This window comes from Clupea harengus, chromosome 16, assembly GCF_900700415.2.
Source record: "Clupea harengus chromosome 16, Ch_v2.0.2, whole genome shotgun sequence".
NCBI classification, from domain to species: domain Eukaryota; kingdom Metazoa; phylum Chordata; class Actinopteri; order Clupeiformes; family Clupeidae; genus Clupea; species Clupea harengus.
In genome coordinates, this window is record NC_045167.1 from 3,328,938 (window position 1) to 3,348,256 (window position 19,319).

At 43.9% G+C, this 19,319-nt stretch overlaps 1 protein-coding gene across 1 annotated transcript; it reads left to right on the plus strand.

The window, feature by feature from the left end:
• Positions 1-7,744: 7,744 nt before the first annotated feature.
• On the plus strand, positions 7,745-14,701 carry myoz1b (myozenin 1b). The gene is made up of 6 exons (XM_012823758.3): positions 7,745-7,925; positions 8,989-9,075; positions 11,067-11,233; positions 11,742-11,820; positions 13,531-13,705; positions 14,088-14,701. Exons 2-6 carry the CDS (start codon positions 8,991-8,993, stop codon positions 14,320-14,322), a joined length of 741 nt encoding a protein of 246 aa, XP_012679212.2. The 5' UTR covers positions 7,745-7,925; positions 8,989-8,990; the 3' UTR covers positions 14,323-14,701.
• The last annotated feature ends 4,618 nt before the right edge of the window (positions 14,702-19,319 follow it).

Here is a 19,319-nt window from a genome sequence, read left to right on the forward strand (position 1 = left end):
TCCTAGCGCTTTGACTGCCCTTCTGTATCAGTTCTTCAATGTTGGGCACTCTCTTGCCCCAAGAATCAGAGAAGCACCAAAGGCAAGTCTTCGAGTTGCCTCGTCATTACAATCATTTTTTATAAATGATATCCACACATAATCTCTTACCTCCAATCTATATGTGGTGTTTAACTAAATGAAAAGTACACATGGTAGTATATTACTGATACACACAAATTATGTTACGAAAACCATAGTTTAATTTTTGTCGTGTACAACATATGCCTGGCAAATCCAGTAAGTTAAGTGAGTAAGATCCTAACAAACACATTCATTTTCTTCCCTGTGTTCAGGTCTCAGGTGATGGCAATAGTGACCAGCTGCAGTCACCACAGCTCACCACATACGCTCCTCCATCACGGCTGACCCCTGGAGAGCACTAACTGGCCCCTCCTAAGGGCCCCTCCCCTCCTCATTACAGAAATTCAGACTGAGGATTTGCCAGGTCTGCACACTGAAGCCCTGGTCTCTCTAATGGCACCTTGCATAGGCATTCCCACATGACCAGATTCCTGCGAGAGTGCTTTAAACGTGACTGATCTGTCAGTCTTCTTCCTGTTTGCTTTTCTGAGTAAAGTAACCACTGTCCTCAGCTGCCTAGAAACTCAGAGCTCCCTCTGAGTTTATTCATTTGCCATAATGGTGTGTTGAAAATATTGGGGTAACAACTATCTTGGATGGATGGTTCCCTGCAATGCCACCATCGCCATAACATATTCCTTATGACTATTGTAGTAGTAAAACACACACTAGTAGTCAAACTATACTGCATGAAAAGTTGACTGACATTTGTGGAAAGTCATTGCGTATGTGGGTGTAACATACAAAAGCATCAAAGACTATTCTCTCTCAGTCTCTCTGCTCATCCCATGTCGGCCGTAGAGAACTATGTGTTGGCTCTCACTGGTGTGAGCTGCATGGAGACTATGACTGACAGCTGCATCCGGCCAGCCAGGTTTTGTCAAATATGGGGCTGGCAAGCAATCCGACACCCTATTAGAAAGGGACAAACAGTATACCTCGAGGAACGCGTGCCTTTCATCCTGCTGTCTTTGGAGTTGATGCCCCGTCTTCAATGCAGGTATCATTCATACATTTAAGGAGACCATAAATAGCTCCGTCTCCGTTTACAAGCCAACTGATTAAATCATGCATGATAGCAGCTGTGGAGAACCTCTCAGATACATATCGCAGATGATTTAATATCTGATATAGTGTTTCATTGGCATTGAGCTTCTTATTGGCTACACCAACTCTCGGTCGACCTGAAGTTAAGTGCTTATCAACAACGAGTGATGAAGTGTTAAAAAAAGAGATCAGAGGCTGGCTATGAAAAGATGAACAACCACTGGTACATGTTAAAACATTTGACACTTGAAATGCTATTATTTTCATGCATGACTGGAAGGAGGCCAAAAGTAATTTCTTTCTAATGTACATGACTGATTCTGTATTTGTTGAGAAATACAATATACAAGATTAGTACCTAAAACAATCACCAATAATTACATTTTTTCTGTAATTTAAAGATTTCCATGTATGGATCAACAAAGCACCCTTGTAGTCCAATAGTCCAATATGGTTGATTTAAAGTTGGAAGAATTGAATTGGAAGTATGAATTTGACTTATAACTGGTTAATACTTCTGCTTTTTAGTTCAATTTACTTTTGTGTATAAGCGGTTTGAGGACCGGTATGCATATCACTAAGTGGACTGGAGTCATTCCACTGAGCACAAGGACAAATGTTTATATGGTCTGGTCTTGAAGGCCAGGCTTTTGACATTTGCTCCCTGGGCAGGTGGTCTGAGGCCAAGGCCTTTTCCTTAGTGCTGTCTGCTAAGCCGTTTAGTCAAATACATTTTTTTTGTCAGATATTGCTTTGAGATGGTTTGTATTTTGATGATATAGTTGTTCATCTTGATGAAAGTCATATCCTGCTGTACAAAATAAATGTGGATATACTTAGGGTAGCAACTGCCACAAACTTAGATGTCAACACACGGAAACGTGTGAAAACATTGTTGGTAGCTAGGTCATTTTAAAATCACATTTCTTGCATACCCTATGCTGCAAGTTATAGCCTTCAACTAAGCAAGATTTAAAAACAATGCCACCATGAGACGAGACAAATCCAATAAATCACTGTCAACATCAGCAAAAATGTGGTTTGGGCAAACAGAACTTCCCCAGGGAAGTGAACTCACCCTGCTTGAAATGTCTAGTATTCAGTGTCACTTTATATCAAACAAACCCAGAAACGGCTTTGTCCACTAATACATATGTTTGATTGCATCCCCGTAGAAATAGAACAAATTGACTGACAACCATAATGCGTCTGACAATCAAAACAGATTTTCTATTCATTCCCCAAGAGGATGTGGTGGAGGCTTTGGAGGGCGGGGCTTACCCTAAACTGAGAACGAAAGGTGACTGGATAAAAATGGGGCCATGACATCATCGTTTATAAAAAAGCTCAGTTTTCCTTTGTCCACACGATGACGTAAGGGCTGCAAGTCTCCACTCTGGAACCCGTTTTCAAAACCGTGCATTTTCAGGCCCCCAGAACACCATTATCGTGTGGACACAAGGCCAGAACAGAGACAAAATGTGGACACCCTCTCAGAAGAACAGATGACTCCCATTGATATCTAGTATATTTTGCTTTTAGTCCACACATGCCACTAAAATCAAAAAAAAAAAAAAAATGCAAATCTACCATGACAAAATTGGATATTTACAGATCTGTGCTGTCATGTCAAATGATACTTATGTTGGGTTTCTGTTGGTACAACAAATGTATGTCAGGATAATCGGTATCACGAATGATTAATCTTCTTGTTTTTGATCCCTGAAACTCCAACCAACTTTACTGTCATGACCCTATGACCCCCCCTATACTCTTTGGCCCTGGATCGTATTTCGCTGTTGCTAACTTTAGCTGCCGTTCTTCCTATACACGTTCCTATGACCTATGCACATAGTATAACGGAACATCTGTTCAAAAGATAACTGGTTCTCTACACTCACACCTCCTTGTGGAAGATGAAAGCCACCGGCCAACTTCTTGAAGTGGAACAAACATGCAGGTTTCACATTCTTGGTGTTATGATTGTCAGTGAAAGCTCATCAAGGTTGCCACTTCTCCAAGATTACACTAGAGCCTAGGAAAAGGCCTCTGTTTCTTGCAATAAAAATCACCTAATCTTTGAGACTGCAATACTTAAACTTTCAGATTTAAAAACTCTAACCTCTGAGCATGTGTGGAATGTGTATGGAAAGCCAAATCCATGCACAGATGGACTTACTCGTCAAAGTAGGTTAACTATGTAGGCCATATTGTGCTCCACACTAAGGTTTAAAATACGTCTGTTTACAGTCTGTTGACAGTCTATTGACCATTCAGTGAAAGCCATGAAAAACACTGACCACAGCGCTCCACAATATAAAAATGTCACCAAACTTTAATGAGCACATTATTGGGCGAAATGTTTTTGTCACTTGGCTTCTTTACAGTGCGATTCTTTTTCAGCTGTTTCATCTATTTCACCTGCCTGATGCTATACTATAACTAAAGCCATGCACAGACATTTTGTGGGGAAGGTGCTCAAGAAAAGTCTTAAATGAACTACTTGAATGTTTCAAGAATGCCTATCAGCTATAGCCTAACACGCCTTTAACACATAGCCTATCTCTGAAGATGTTGACCAAACTAATAATTTCTCATACTTATCGTTCCTACTCTCAGCCTAGGCTATGCACTGTGCAGTTCTGTGGTCCAGGTCAGACCACCCCGCGAAAATGTAAAAAGAAATGTACAGCACAACATCGCCAAGATATGAGTAAGCATATTAGCAAGCCTTTTTTAACAGTGCCAACTGTGTTTGAACAAGTGCCAAGTGTTTGAGAAGTTTTTGCATGTCTCTCACTAGATTGCACATTTCCAAACAGGACACCTTACTGCAGCTGCTGCTGTTGCCTGACAATGGACCTAGCGGGGTTCGCTCCTTTTCATAGACAAGGCTCATTTTCGCTAGACATAGCTTGCTTGTTGTTTAGCTTAATGGGGGTTACTGTATTATATTGGCTACTTGGCCCATTGCAGGCTCCATCGAGATGTTTTAATAGTGGTTTAATTTCACAACAGTGACAAACAATGCCGAGGCTCAGGGGCAGAGTATCGTTACCTGTGTGGCACTAACAGGCCTGTCGTGTGTCTCTCTCGGGCTGGGAACAAGATGATGAACGGTAACAGCGGGCCTGGTCATCAATGAAGTCAGGCCACGGAGACGTGGATGCTGCTCCATACGGCACTCGATTTGGATGCTGGGTGCTGTGGCAAGGGAAGCCGAAGGGGGGAGGCACTGGAGCTTGAGCAGTCTTGCAGAATTTTAGAACTCAAACGCAATTGTCAGACATAGTTACAGCATGTTTTAATTGAAAATTGGTTTGAAAAACTAAAATATTAAATTTAAGAAATAGTAGCAGTAGCCTCTAGTACTACCAGAGCAGGGGCCGTCCCTCTCTAACTTCAATAAGCTTTTGAAGACCCAACTCTTCAGAGAGCACCTCCCTTCCTAACTGGCACCTTGACTAGTGCTTAACTTGCACTTCAGCAGTTACATTCTTGCATTTCTTTTCCCTTTCTAGGTCGTTTTTCTATTTCTTATGTAAAGTAGTATTTATTGTTACACCAGGTTTTTTATTGCTCTTAGCTTGACTGTTCCCTCCCTTGTACGTTGCTTTGGACAAAAGCGTCTGCTAAATGACTAAATGTAAATGTAAGTAGCAGTTGAAAAGAATCCTGCAAAATGGAACTCCACTTTCCACTTTATTGAAAAGGATCAAAAGAAAACAGCTTAGCACTCAGATGTTTGGACAGCTAATCAGTAAACTGTGAGGGAAATAAGAGCTTTCTCAGCCATGTAAAACTGACTGGAAGTCACATAGGCCTATATTGACGAAAAGCATGTCATGGCTCACTTCCCTGTTGGGCTTGATACGTTTTATTCACTTAGGCCGTGTCTCAAAACGAGTACTTTACGAAGTACACTGCAATACAGTGCGTATTGCACACTAAGCACTTACATCTGTAGTGCGTTCTGTCGCTGATTAGTGTTGTCTCAAATGGAATACTGACGGACGCAAATGTGCCAGCCTTTTACCCATAAATCTGTGCGCCAGCTCCCTCCGGTCAACTGGAAATTTTAAACAAAGATGGCGGACCAAACTCCGCTGACGGCCATGTTTTGTATGTAAATTTAAATTTGTTGGCGTTTTCTCGCTTAGATTTTTCAAAAGTTACCTAGAAATAGACACTGTAGCTACTATCCGATAACACAGTTATGGTAACCAGCAATAGTAGTTGAAGTGATTTGCGAGGCGCCAGTCAGCCAACTTTCCAAACTAAAAAAAGTTGCCGAAAGGGCTCCTCCTCTTCCCCTACGTAGCCAAGATGGCGCCCGTTTAGGGCGAGAAGTGTCCATCGTTTCACACTGCATTTTTTGACCGTTTACAGTGAGCAATCCGGGTACTTTCAGTGCCCTGAATTCTGCTGGTTCTGTCAGTGTGAACGCCCTACGCACTGAAAGTCAGTGTTTGAAGTGCGCAAGTACGCGATATGAGACACGTCCTTACTGTCTTAGCAGTGTCTTAAACTCAGTGTTTGTGGCACCGTTCTAACACGTTCATTCATTTTGATTGACTCTTATTCGTGATGCTACTGGTTGGAATATAATAGCTATTTTCAAGAGCAACTATTTCTCAATGTCTAATCAAACTAATTTACTGTGATAATTAGGAGTAATTGGTTATTTAGTTAACTTAAGCTGAACTAGTAAAGCAAGGTACTAGCAATGTTAAGGTCATAGGTTAGATAAAATGTGTATCTGTACGATACTGTATATCTCTATCTATATCTATATACCTTAGCTAAATTCATGATTATAAATATAAATTAATATTTTTGGCTCATATCTATGCATGTTATCTCTACCCTTAAGGTGCCGTTATGCTTCTACGACTGTGTTACTGCGTGGTCACGCAGTTGCTTCGACGGACTTGGGAACATTTATAGTTCTGCGTCGGTTGGTGGGTGTCGCAAAGCAATACAAAAAAAAAAAGATGGCGGACCAAACTCCGTAGATGGTCGTATTTGTACATAAAAGTTGTTTGTTTGACTTTTTTTTATTAGATTTTTTAAAAGTTACCGAGAAATAGACACTGCAATGTAAAAACCTCGTTTTTGTAACTGAAAAATACGTCTGAGGGGATTTACGAGCTGTCTGAGCCAGCTATCTAAGGTTAGCATGCTACTACCCACAAGGTAAACAGCATGGGTTGGCCCAATCACAGCCCTGGGGTCTCCGTGGGCTCTCCGTCATTTCGACGGATAGTTACAAAATGTGGGAGTTTCACCTAAGGCCACGGAGAGGTGCTTGGAGAGGGTTTGCAACGACGGAGAGGGCTCTGCGGACGACCATAAATTAGGGCTTTAGCCTTATCCTCGCCTCTGGCGATGACCAGTGCAGCACAAGCACCACTCAGACATGTGGGCTCCAGTCTGAGCCCCCCCATCTACCAGCCCAGCTCGATCCTCTCCGATCCTGCACGCGCTCCCTGGCTATTTATAGGGCTGTTAATACCCCAGCATTTGGTCCGACAGCTAACAGCTAAACTCAATCTGTTTTTTTTTTTTTTACAGTGTGATTACAAAATAAACATTTGAAGACAACAGGAAGATAATGAGATATTCTGCATGAGCACTCTCTGCTCTCAACACTGACATTTAGATGGAAACTTAAGAAGCACCTTTCCATGTCTGTAGAAACCACGGCAAGAGCCAGCTGAACAATATGACCTTGTTCCTTGAAACATAAACAGAAGACAAATATCATGTTTGATTAAGGTTTTTTGGTATTTGGTATTTTTAGTATTATACTCGAGGCTGAGAAGGAAAACAACTTCTCATTCATCTGCTCTATGTTCTCAGCTTTACTACACTTAAGACCCTTTGGTCTCTACCATTGTCCAGAACCAGGTTCTGAAGAGTCACTCTGTATCCAGTGTATTTGTTGCCTCTGGTCTTGACTGATCAACATCTCAGAAGGCATGGGGTGGGTGGGTTCCGTTGACATTCTAAGAGCTTTCTGTGGAACACAAAGTACCTATTTTGGCTGAGACCTTTTTTTTAGAGGAGATCTTCAATAAAACTCTTAAAGAGTAAAGCTTGTGCAGTAATGTCTGCCAAACCACCAAACCCAGGGGATGATGCTCACTTGGGAGCAAAGGAGAGACAAGAAGAAACTTAAAATGCCACACTGGTCAGAAATAAGCATGGTAAAAAGGGCTCCCAACACTTCTGAGAACCCTGACTTGAAAGATCACACAAATTGGAGAAAGTGGACCAGAGTGATTTACCAGCCCTGCTCCTCAATACTGTCCATCCCCCCGACTGTAAGAGGGCCCCTCTCAAAACTCCTCTCACTTGGGTGATCTATATATAGTAATGAGAAGCATCTGCAAGAAAGTATCACTCTCGGATCACCACCGGCCTGTTTCCTTAGGCCACACTGCTTTGTAGCTAGCAGCTTACTGCAGCCCCCCACGCCCCCCACCCCACCCTCCCCCAGGGCCCAAGCACCCCCCCCCCCCTCCCCGCACACATACTCCCCAAAGAAATGCTGTCCCTGCCTCTGCTTGGGTTACACTCTTCCTGGGCTGTAGAAGAGCAAGGCTAGAGTAAGTGCAACAGTGTTGAGTTCGGGACGTGCCAGAAACACTGGGATTGTGGAATAATCCAAAACTTTTCTTTCCTGGAACACGCTTGATCTGATTTGAAGTGGGGTTTAGTTCTGTTTAATCCCTGGGACTCTTTGGTTTTAGGTAAGAGGGCCTTTGGATGCTTCTGTGTGCATGGATTTCAGACTTTGCATGTCTTCCCATTCACGCACGGCAGCTGCCTCAAAAGACACTTGTTGCTCTGGATGGCTTATGAGGACACCTCCCTTAACTGTGTGATACTGTACAGGCCCGCTTTCTGTGCTAGAAGTTTTGCCAAGAACAAGAACCCATCAAGAACCTCAAGAACCTTTGAAAAGATCTGACAGTACAGCTGACCTGAGATGATCCGTTTTATGTGTCTACTTAGAGCGCAATATACAAGCCCAATATTGGGTGTCGTGTTTTCCTAGATAACTTAATACATTGAACATTTAGAACCTATACCTGCATGGTGGTCAGCGTTAAGACCTGTTGAGTCCTGTTTAACAAATATCTTCTTAAAGTTTCTGAGATGTTGTCATCATAAAATTGAAGACGCTTTAAATGTACAGTAGTAGTACATATCCGACTTTACATAAACGGAACATGACCAGGCGGGCTTTTTTTTAAGCCCACCACACAAGTAGCAGGGACATCTGGGAATGTGCTGACTGCATTGCTCCCTGCGTGTTATGGATTTATATAGTTCGCTAAAACTGGAATACCGCTGCACGTAACAGGAGCTGGAGATGTGGCTGTGCTCGGCTTATAGTCACTTCTCATCTTCCAACAGAGACTTCATGATGAAAACTCTTGAGCCGAATTTTTTTTTTCTGCCAATTGCACAAATGCACTGAACCTAGACACACAAGAAACTTTGTACGCTAAGTCTAAAGGACAGCCATTTTGAATGACAGTTTGATTATTTTATTGACGACTAGGGAGTGGGCAGGCAGAGGCGTTGTGGGGCCCCACTCAACTAATACCTTGCATGTTCATGAACAAATATAACACAACATATGAAAACAATTTGGTAGTGATGAATGACTTTCTGCGTATGATAACTAATAAACAAGTACGCAGCTAGTTGTGCTGCTGTCTCAGATGTTCAGGCATGTGTTGCTTCATCTCCATTGTTACGCTGTGGAACTGTCTATTGATCTGGTTGTGCCTTGGCTCCCCTTAGACATGCCTCAATCAGCCCCCGCTCCACCTAACAAGAGGAAAAAGCCCTCCAAAATCATCACCGACTTCACCAACATCCCACAAGATGGTGAGTTGCCCAATGCCCCACACGTTGTGAGATAATCACACCCCATACCCGAGTTCCCAGACAGAGCTATTAGCTACTAGCTCTCAGTGTCTGTGGACCAGTCAGTTAGGAGTGGCCAGTTAGCTCTCAGTGTCTGTGGACCAGTCAGTTAGGAGTGGCCAGTTAGCTCTCAGTGTCTGTGGACCAGTCAGTTAGGAGTGGCCAGTTAGCTCTCAGTGTCTGTGGACCAGTCAGTTAGGAGTGGTCAGTTAGTGCTGTCGTGGGAGGTCTCAGAAATCAAACAGATGGCGAGGTAACTGGTGCCACCAGCTTCTCTCTCTGTTCTCAGCTCTACAGTTTATTTCCCTCCCTCCCTCCCTCCCTCCCTCCCTCTGCCCACGCCCCCAGCCCCACAGAAGCATGTGACTCAGCCAGTGATGCATGGCAGAATGTTCTAAAATGTCACAGCCCATTATAAGTTACCCACTCTGGTATCTTCTATCCCTGAGTCCCCTCTCTCTCTCTCTCTCTCTCCCTGGTCCTGCTTGAAGGGCCAGCATTCCACGGTGCTCCCAGCATCAGGCACTCTGATGTATACCCTCACCCCTGGACCCTTGCTTTGGCTCCAGCCAACAGCAACTCAATACCCCTTCGCATACTTCTCACCAGCCTAAGGATAAGGCCGTAATTTTATTGGATTTAAAACCTAATACAGTTTCTAAATGCTTGTAGTGTCATGGAAACTGAATCCAGGAAGGACACCAGAGTGTGAATTTTCTGTAATACATTGACACCAGTTCTCACCATCTGTGTTTGAATGTATAAACATTGAAGATATAAATATGTTGTCGACTGACAGTTTCAATAACAGGAAGTGGTCAAATGTACAGATGAAATGTGACAGATGGACTGGTGTGTTTTGTTAACTCAGCTGATAATCAGGGGCTGCGGTTAAATATAGATCACGGAGAATGTAATTATCTTCCTCTTGCTCTGAGAGACATTTTGTTTGGCAAACTTCAGCTGAAAAGCTGTGGTGTGATGAACTATTTATGGGCAAACAAAGCAATAAGAAATGGCTGTCCACACCTTCTGTATTACCCCCCCCCCCTCCCCCCCTTTCCCTCTCTAATGAGCCGTAGTGTTTCTGTGAGAACCATCTCTTTCAGAGGTGCAGACAGACACAGACACCTCGTGGATGCTGCTCCAGGGTTTCACAGCTGCTTTTAAGCACTAAACACAAGCGGTTCATTCACTTTCCTGACAAAAATCAAAACAACTGTCTCAATAAACCGTTCACTTATCTGCCTGCACTTATCTACCTGATCATCCTCCTCTCACTGTTTACTACACATGACTAATTATTCAAATACAAATGTCACATTTAATGTCATTGCTCTTGACCCATAGGTAAGACAGAACTGATGGTGCAATACACATGTACAGTTCAGAGTCCCACTAGACCAGGACTGGACAAAGATCCTGTCAGTGGCATTTCGCTAAAGACATACAAACGTGCAAAAACGTAATGACATGTTGGTTTCATTCATTCACTCACTTACAAACTGCACAGATTCTGGATTCTACACACTTTACAACCTTAGCTCCCGGTTGACCATTTGTTAATGACGTCACCCTGTCATTGGAACTGTCTTGGATTGTCACAGCACTGACAGCAGCAATTAACCTTTGGCCATATTTCAATGTAAAAGAACCCCTGGGCAGGAAGTAGGAATTGCATTTGATAAAATCTTTGTTTTGTCGGGTCCTCACAATAGTTTCCTCCACCCTCCTGCCTGCTGTAATCTCTATTAGAATAAAACTACTCTGAATATCCTGCAGAAAGGACCATATCAGGAAAACTGTGAGTGGTGCGGGCAAGTTAGAGAGATCCTTACACATGTTTAAGGATATCCGCAGGGTATCTAATTAGGGCAAGATTCAAAATGGCACACTACAAAGGCCGCGTATCCTCTCGCTGTCCTTAAGCCTGCATCTCTGCCACTGTACAGATCAGGAATCCGATCCTGAAGCCAGTGAGTTTGACCTGGGGACCAAGATCCTGACCCCCAAGGACGTGATGCTGGAGGAGCTGGCCTTGATGACGAACAAGGGCTCCAGGATGTTCCACTTGCGTCAGCAGCGCGTGGAGAAGTTCATCGTCAGTGATCAGAACATGGTGAGGGACACACACACCATACACACTGCACACTGGGATGGAACCAGAAGATCAATATGGCAATATGTTTTGAGACGTCAATACACTGATCCACTGGAGGTATCAATATTTTTTCAGGGTCAGTTTGCTAGGCATATATAATATACATCCATTCATGGAGTAGTCCCTCAGAACCTGACTATTAATGTTATATATCCATTCATGGAGTAGTCCCTCAGAACCTAACTATTAATGAAAGGATACACAAAGTCATATGTTTTGCTGGAATCTGAAATGACTCATCATAGAGAATGATGTGCACTGTAAGACACAAACACACACACACAAACACACGCACACACACACACACACACACACACACACACACACACACACACACACACACACACACACACACACACACACACACACACACACACACACACACACACACACAAACCAAACATGCATACTAAAACAGCTTAGAGACTGATCTGATCTGTGTATATGGTCCTTGGTCCTTCTCCAGCTAAATCTGCAGGACCTGGTTCCCTCTCTAGGCTGTGAGATGCTCCCACCACCAGTTCCCCCAAAGCCTGAACCCAAAGGTACCTTTCCTTCCATTTGCTGGTCAGACAGTCCAGATACTTTCCATTACTTGATTAGATTGAGCTTACAGTTTTTCTCAATTGGTAACACACATTTTTTGAAAGCATGCCTCGTTTCCTCAAAACACAAATCCCAAAACCAGTCACACAAAATGCAAAACCCTTTATACATCCTGCAAAAGGCAACTTTGCTTTCAAAACAGTGTTATGTCACCTCAAAAGGGTACTTTGTTTTCTAATGACAAACACAGCCCATTATATGAGTAGACATTCTAAGCACCGATTGAACACTGATGTGCTCAATGGAAAACACTACTATGAAATGGGAAAACACCAGTATGAAGGCCTTATCAGGAACATTATGTTACTATACGCTTACTCCTGTAGTAAAATATAACTGTATAATGTTTTTACGCAAATATAAAACAACACACAAATATACAGTAACAACTAAAATATTTCTTTATTTTTTCCAAAAGTGCTGTAGCCTATACATCACAGCAAACACAAATGAATGTGTAAATGATTTGCACAGAACAAACAATAGGATATAGGCCAGTACAGTCAAAAAAAAAAAGAAAGAAAAATGTAAAATAAAAAAGGACAAAAAACTACTGCACCCTGTACACTGCTTTATTCTCAAGGTGTTCCGCCTTAGAACACAGTCCACTGTGGCTAGGCTCACTGTATTGATGTTTAGGAATTAGTCTTGGTCATCAATGGTTGCACTTTGTATTTGTTTACGTAATTTTACAGATACAGTACAATGGAAAATACAAGAATACTATGCTCCTGGCATTCAAACTAGTGTTTTCCTGTCATAGTAGTGTTTCTTACCTATTCCCTCTTCTGAATGTCCAGAGAATGGATGCAACTGAGAAGCGGCTTATATTTGGTTGAACCCTCTGGCCAGCCTCCTGCATGGTCAAACCATGGTTGACCACAGGGTTGACCACAGTGGCCCGAATCTCATCAGAGATAATGGCTCTCCTTCTTGCTCTTTCTCTTCATCCTCTTCCTCCTCCTCCTCCTCCTCTTACTCTCACTCCTCTGCCTTTCTGATCACCTCTCACTTCAATGTTGCCATCAATTGTTCTCCAAACCAGGAGCTAACCTGTGGCCATCATATTGCTAAAGCTTTGATTTCAAATTGCACAACAGCCTTGGAAATGGAAGTTTTGCCAATTGAATAGCAGTGTGTTCTGTCTGAACACAAGGAGGTTTTGGCATTGATGAAGTGTGCAAAGTAGAGAGGATGGTGTTTAGTGTTTTGAAGAAAGTGTGGTTAACAATTGAAATTTGTGTCTAAAGCAGATAATTGTGTGTTGTGAGTTGAAGAAAGTGCGGTTAACAATTGAAATCTGTGTCTAAAGCACATAATTGTGCTTATAGTTTAGCAGAATTGGTTTAGGGAGTTGGCACATGAGTTACAGGTTGTGGTCATTGTGCCATAAGTTCCAGTTTTTGAATGTAATCAATCGAGAAAAACTGTTAACAATAAATGACTACTTCAAGATACCCATTGGCATATTATTGTCAAATGTTTCCCAAACACAGAGCAAAGAGCAGAGGTCAGAATATCATAGTTCATGAGGGATGGCTTGATGGGGAGGTGTGTGTGTGTGTGTGTGTGTGTGTGTGTGTGTGTGTGTGTGTGTGTGTGTGTGTGTGTGTGTGTGTGGTGTTAAAGGTCTTCTTCTCTGAGTGCAGAGGAAGTTGATGTGGCTGCAGAGAAAGCGAGGAGGAGGCAGGAGTATATCAAGACGTACATGTCTCCATGGGAACGTGCCATGAAGGGGGATGAGGAGCTTCGGGCAACCATGCAGTCACGGATGCCTGGACCACAAGTGCACAAGGATCTGCCAAAGTTCAAGACTTTTAACAGGTAATATACCAGCCCAAGTACAGACTTGTCACCAGGTAAAATATCCACTATCCACTTTACTCTACTACTTACTTGCATCACGTGAAATTGTGTGGAGATGGGTTGAATAAATAAAAACTGCCATGGCAGAGGGTTCTGAAAAGTTGCTCACATTTAACAAGTGTATATACAGAAATGTAATCGACAGAAGCTGATGCATTATAATTGGTAATGTCTCCATTGCTGACAATGGGGTGGATTCTCAAATAACCCTATTGAATTGTATTGTCTGGCTACTAACATTTGAAATTCTCTTTTAAGAGAAAGATGAAACCTTATGTAAGCGTTTTAAAACTCGAAGATACCGAATCCATCTCCTGCCTATTTTTTCCCACACACTCAGGACGGCATTGCCTTTTGGAGGCGCTGAACAGGGCTCCAAGCTGCTGACCTTCCAGCCATCAGTGTTGAAGTGCCCAGAGCAGCCTGACCTAATGCCGGGGCAGCAGTCTGACATCCGCACCCGACCCTCCTTCAACCGCACGCCCATCGGTTGGGTGTGTAACGATGAGCACAGCCACATCCTGGACATGGAGACGGATGCCATACCATTTGATGGGGAGACAGACGACCTCTGAAGACCTCTGCGGACTTCTCCCAGTCACTCAAACATACACACACTCTCACAGTCTTTCACACATACACACACTCTCACAGTCTCTCACACAGACACACTCTAAGGCTGACTGCACACACAATGGCAATGGGTGCAAACATGGCCACCAGCTTATACACGAAACCTGTGATTGGTCTTTACTTGCTTGCAGACTGAAGTGGTTTTCTTTAAAGGAGAAAAATGGCCACAGTATGTTGCTATCTGTCCCTATGTGTGCGAACTTCACAAAGCAGCTTTTCACACCTGATCCTTGAAGTTATCACTTACAAGATTTATCACAGCACTACATTAGTATGGATTATGATGATAAGGATGATGATGAGACCTGACAATTGAATGACAAGATAAGTGTTGATACATTAAACGTTTTTTTGTGATGTAAAGAAAAGGCTCTCTTTCTTTGGTTAAAAATGCGTTGGCTACACCAAGAAGTTTTTTTTTAATATGTCAGTTAGCTTTTTCTCTCAGAGTCAGGTGGATACTCGCAGCAGTTCACCAAGTCCCCTGGCAGTCGCTAAGTTACAAGTGTCGCTCATCCTTTAAGGTCGATTTGAGGTCTGGGAACGCAGCAATTGGAAACCAATGTCATGCCCCCAAACACCGAATTACAAAATAAAGGCTTTGTAATTACGTAACTGTTGTTCTTGTGAGTGCGTCAGGTCGGGTTCCGCTAGATGGCAGCAGGGGGCTCAAATCACAGCTCAAATGCGATGATGTCAACGCAAGAGAAAAACAGCGCACTCTCGCGAGAGCTCTGTGCTTTGGCTGCAGCGCTGGATGGCGCTGGTGGAGGCTCGAGGATCTGAAATTCCTCCCGGGTTGCATTCGGGGAGGACACAGGACCGCATCTCAGTTAAGGCAGAAGGTGAGTGAGCGCTGGTTACACGTGATTGACGGCGACAAACAACATCAGGATTCAGGAGGTTTGTGAAAATTAAAACCGCTTTTAAATTAGCATAAAAGTGTAACTTGACAAGCACTTAGGGTCGTTGATGCTGTCCAGATGTTTCCCAGTTCGTGTGACTGTCAGACAGACCTCGACATGTGAACAAGATGCTCTAGCCGCTTTTATGTCCTAAGCAACGGAGCGCATTGCAACGCTGTTGTGCCAACGACTGCCCTTTTTGCAGGTAGCCGCATGAGCTAACGTTGCGGACTGCACAGTCACACTCAGCATCTTGCCAGAGCGCAGGCTAGTTCGCACTATTGAGCAGTTTCCTGGCAGACTGTGGCTGCCGGGTCGTAAAAGCGTGGGAATGTTGGCAATATGGCTTTGTTTATCGCTTTGTTTAAAAAACTGCATACGAAGTCTTAATGCTATATAGTAATGGCACATACAACCATTGCATTGTGATGGTTTTCAGTCATTACACAGGAATAAATGATATACTTGTTGAATCAACTTCGGTTGCTAGACCGTCCCAGGTTTACCTCTTTTCCTGGAGCAGGTTAATTTATTGTCACTTTTGCTGATATTTATTATTAACGTTCTAACTGTAATTTCCATCACCAGACACAAACCGCACGTAACCTCATATTTGACATGATAGCATCAGCACATGTCCTCGCTAAAGCTTCTGAGATCGAGGTTCATCTGTAATGCGGTGACTATAGTGGATGTCACTTTACCAGTTGTGCTTTCGGGAACATCTTTGTTGTGTGGTAGAAATGATGACAGTGTGTACTTGACACGGTGTAATTATTTGGCGACAGGCAGGGCAAGCACAGTGGCCTGGGATATCTCACTGTGAGTCCATTTCAGCACAGGGGACTTGTTAAACCAGATCTTTTCTTTATTGATTAAGGCAGGAATTGTCGTGTGTGCGTGCGTTTGTGCGTGCGTGTGTGTGTGTGTGTGAGAAAGAGAGAGAGAGAGAGAGAGAGAGAGAGAGAGAGATGTGGTTTATATGTAGCTTGTGTTGTTGATGGATGTACAGTACACTACATAGGTTATGTACCTTTCTTGCTTAGTCAGCACTCTGTGGAAATTGTATCACTGACAGCAACACCATCCATCACGGAAGTCTCCTCAGATATGGCTGTACCAGTGATAGTCCATGCTTGTGTGGTGGCACTAGCAGGGTTTACCCAAGAACCCCTGTGTGTGGGGACAGAGGGATGTGCCTTGCAGTGCAGGAGATGGAAAAGGGTAGACTCTCACTCTGTGCTATGAGGGGTTTGTTATGGGGCTTTTGCTGGAGTTATGATGGTGAAAACTAAAGTGAGTGCTGTGAGGAGATATATCAAATCAGCTCATCAATGGATGTGTGTGTCTGTGTGTGTTGCTCTAGCAGCGGAGGAAGGTGAGGCGTTGTTTCAGGTCAAGGGTGAGGGGTCAGGGAGGCTTGTCTGGGTGATGGGGAAATGAACAGGGAACGCTCTGAAGGCTAGGCAGGTTGTAGCTGTCAGCAGAGGGATTGTAAAGCTGTTTTAAGCCGCCCCCTGGCACATCACTCTAAGGGTTTACTGCAGAGAGGGCACAGAGAGAAAAGATTGGATTTTTATCAGCTTGTGCAATTTAAATGTTTTTTTTTTTTTTTTCCATTCTTTCCAGGATCAGGATTTAGAAAAGGTTTGCTGGTATTGGCTGTTGAACGGTGCTGTGGAGGTGGCTGATGGGACCTCTGAGTGTGTCATTTGGGGCGAAAGGTATGGCGCTCTAGTGGGTGGTGTGCAACGCTTTGGCTCATGGGAAGGTTGGGAGTATTGTGCGGTTGGTTCCCACATTAAGCTGCTACGTGCTCTCTGGTATAAGTTATGGAGTTTCGGTGGCTGGCTGGAGACTGCAGCTAGAGTGGCCATTGCATTCTGTTCCATGGTGAATTGAAGGCTTACGACTTGCTTGCCCTCTTTGTTGTACATGAATGATTCCTCAAAGAAATACCCACTGCGGACCCTCTCAAACAGTGAGTCAGTGCAACATGAGGTACCTGTTTAAAAATGACAAACTGGGAAGATTTTCTTGTAAAATGTGTTGTTAACAAGAGGGAATGCAAGGCCAGCACAGATACAGGGCAGCTGCACAGGATGTGGGCCGTGATTGGAAACAAATGACAAAAACAAATGAATCCATAGAAAGTGGATGCAGCCCATTTAAGCCGTCAATTACACCCGTTGTTCTTCTGTTATTGCGTTAGGTTTCACGATGGGCTTAAAAAGAAATATCAACTTGCTTTGTGGACTCACTAGAGTAAAGGAATACAATTCGAGGCATTCACATAATGGGGAAATCACTGCCTTGAGCTGATCTGATGCAAAGCCAATAGTCAACACATACATGGGTGAGAGAGTGAGTGAGTGAGAGAGAGGGGGGGGGGGGTGAGAGAGTGAGTGAGTGAGAGAGAGGGGGGGGAGTGAGTGAGTGAGAGAGAGGGGGGGGGTGAGAGAGTGAGTGAGAGAGAGAGAGAGAGAGAGAGAGAGAGGGGGGGGGGTGAGAGAGTGAGTGAGTGAGAGAGAGAGAGAGGAGGGGGGGGGGGGGGGACCTGGCACCATCCTCTCAGTCTGTCATTTCACTTTATCCCCATCGCTGCTTCCATGGCTGGCATCACATGACACAGCGGACTGCATGCTAAATGAAGATTATAGAGAAACATGAGATGAATGCATATTGTTGGCCTTAAAACCATCTGCGTGTCTATCCGTCATCTGCCTGATAGCAGAAAACAGGGGCCATGGCACTGAACCTATCCCCTGTTTTAACCAAACCCTTGATCTGTTCTTACCTAAGCAGCCTAACACTGGAATAACCCAACCCTGTTTCAACTTAATCCTAACCTTATATTGATCAAAAAGAAGTCCTGGTTCAGAATCAGTTTGACACAAAAAACACCCTAGATCCACACTCTCTCTGAGCACTCTCTTGCTAATGGAACATTTTGAGGAAGAGCTGATCTGCAGAGTGAAAATGGCTATCATGGCAAATTAAAATGACCAGAAATGACAGCTGAGGACATGCCTCGACGTTTTTTTCCCCCAGCAGGATTGTGAGGTTAATCTCACCCAGTCAAACATTCTCCTGACAGAGGACACATTTCAAAAGAGCGAGGAGGATAGGCAGAAAAAAAAAATGTCTGAAGAATTTTTAGCAACGGATCCTCAAAAGCAACTTGATGCCGCATGCTAGTACTGCTCCTGCTTCTTTTGTTAATATGGTAGAACTGTGTCTGCTTGGCTGTGCTGTGGAGGCTGGAGAGGATCCCAGCAGGGGGATGCTGACGCCTCTGGGTACGGGTGGGTACAAGGCCTGTGGGTTAAAGAATTTAAACCAGGGGATTTGAAAGAAGACAGCATGGCCTGTTTTGTGTTAGGTAGCACATGGAGAAGTGTATAAGGTGTTTTTCTGCCTTAGTCTCAAGAGAGGTTTCAGAGACTTTGGGGAATTAGGTTGTGTGTGTGTGTGTGTGTGTGTGTGTGTGTGTGTGTGGGGGGGGGGTCCTTCCCCATTATATGCTATGGCTATTTGCAGAAACATGTAACCCAGTTAGAGAGGAAACCACATTTTGCTCCTTACCCCCATTTCTTAAGGATATGGAGTGAGGGCATAAATAATGTTGAGAAAGGAGGGAAAGAATCTGCTTTAGAATGATCTTAGAGAGAATGAGAAAGCGAGAGAGAGAGTGGAGGGAGGGAGGCAGAGAAGGAGAGAGAGAGAGAGAATAGAGGGAGAAAGCGTGAGAGACAGAGTGGAGGAAGGGAGGGAAAGAGAGAGAAAGAGTGGAGGGAGAGAGAGAGAGAGAGAGAGAGGGGGGAGGGGGGGGGGAGGGAGAGACAGCAGGGTTGGGGAATGAGGATGGTGACAGGAAGAGAAATAGGCTCGGCACGCTAAGAGGCCTGTCGTCTAAGATCTGTTGTCCTCTGTTAGCAGGAGCTGCGATGACGCTTCCCACGGCTTTCCTTGCCTCTGAGCCTGAGGTAGATAATGTACTTCTCACAGTGGTGGGAGATGCTCTGGCCCTCAAA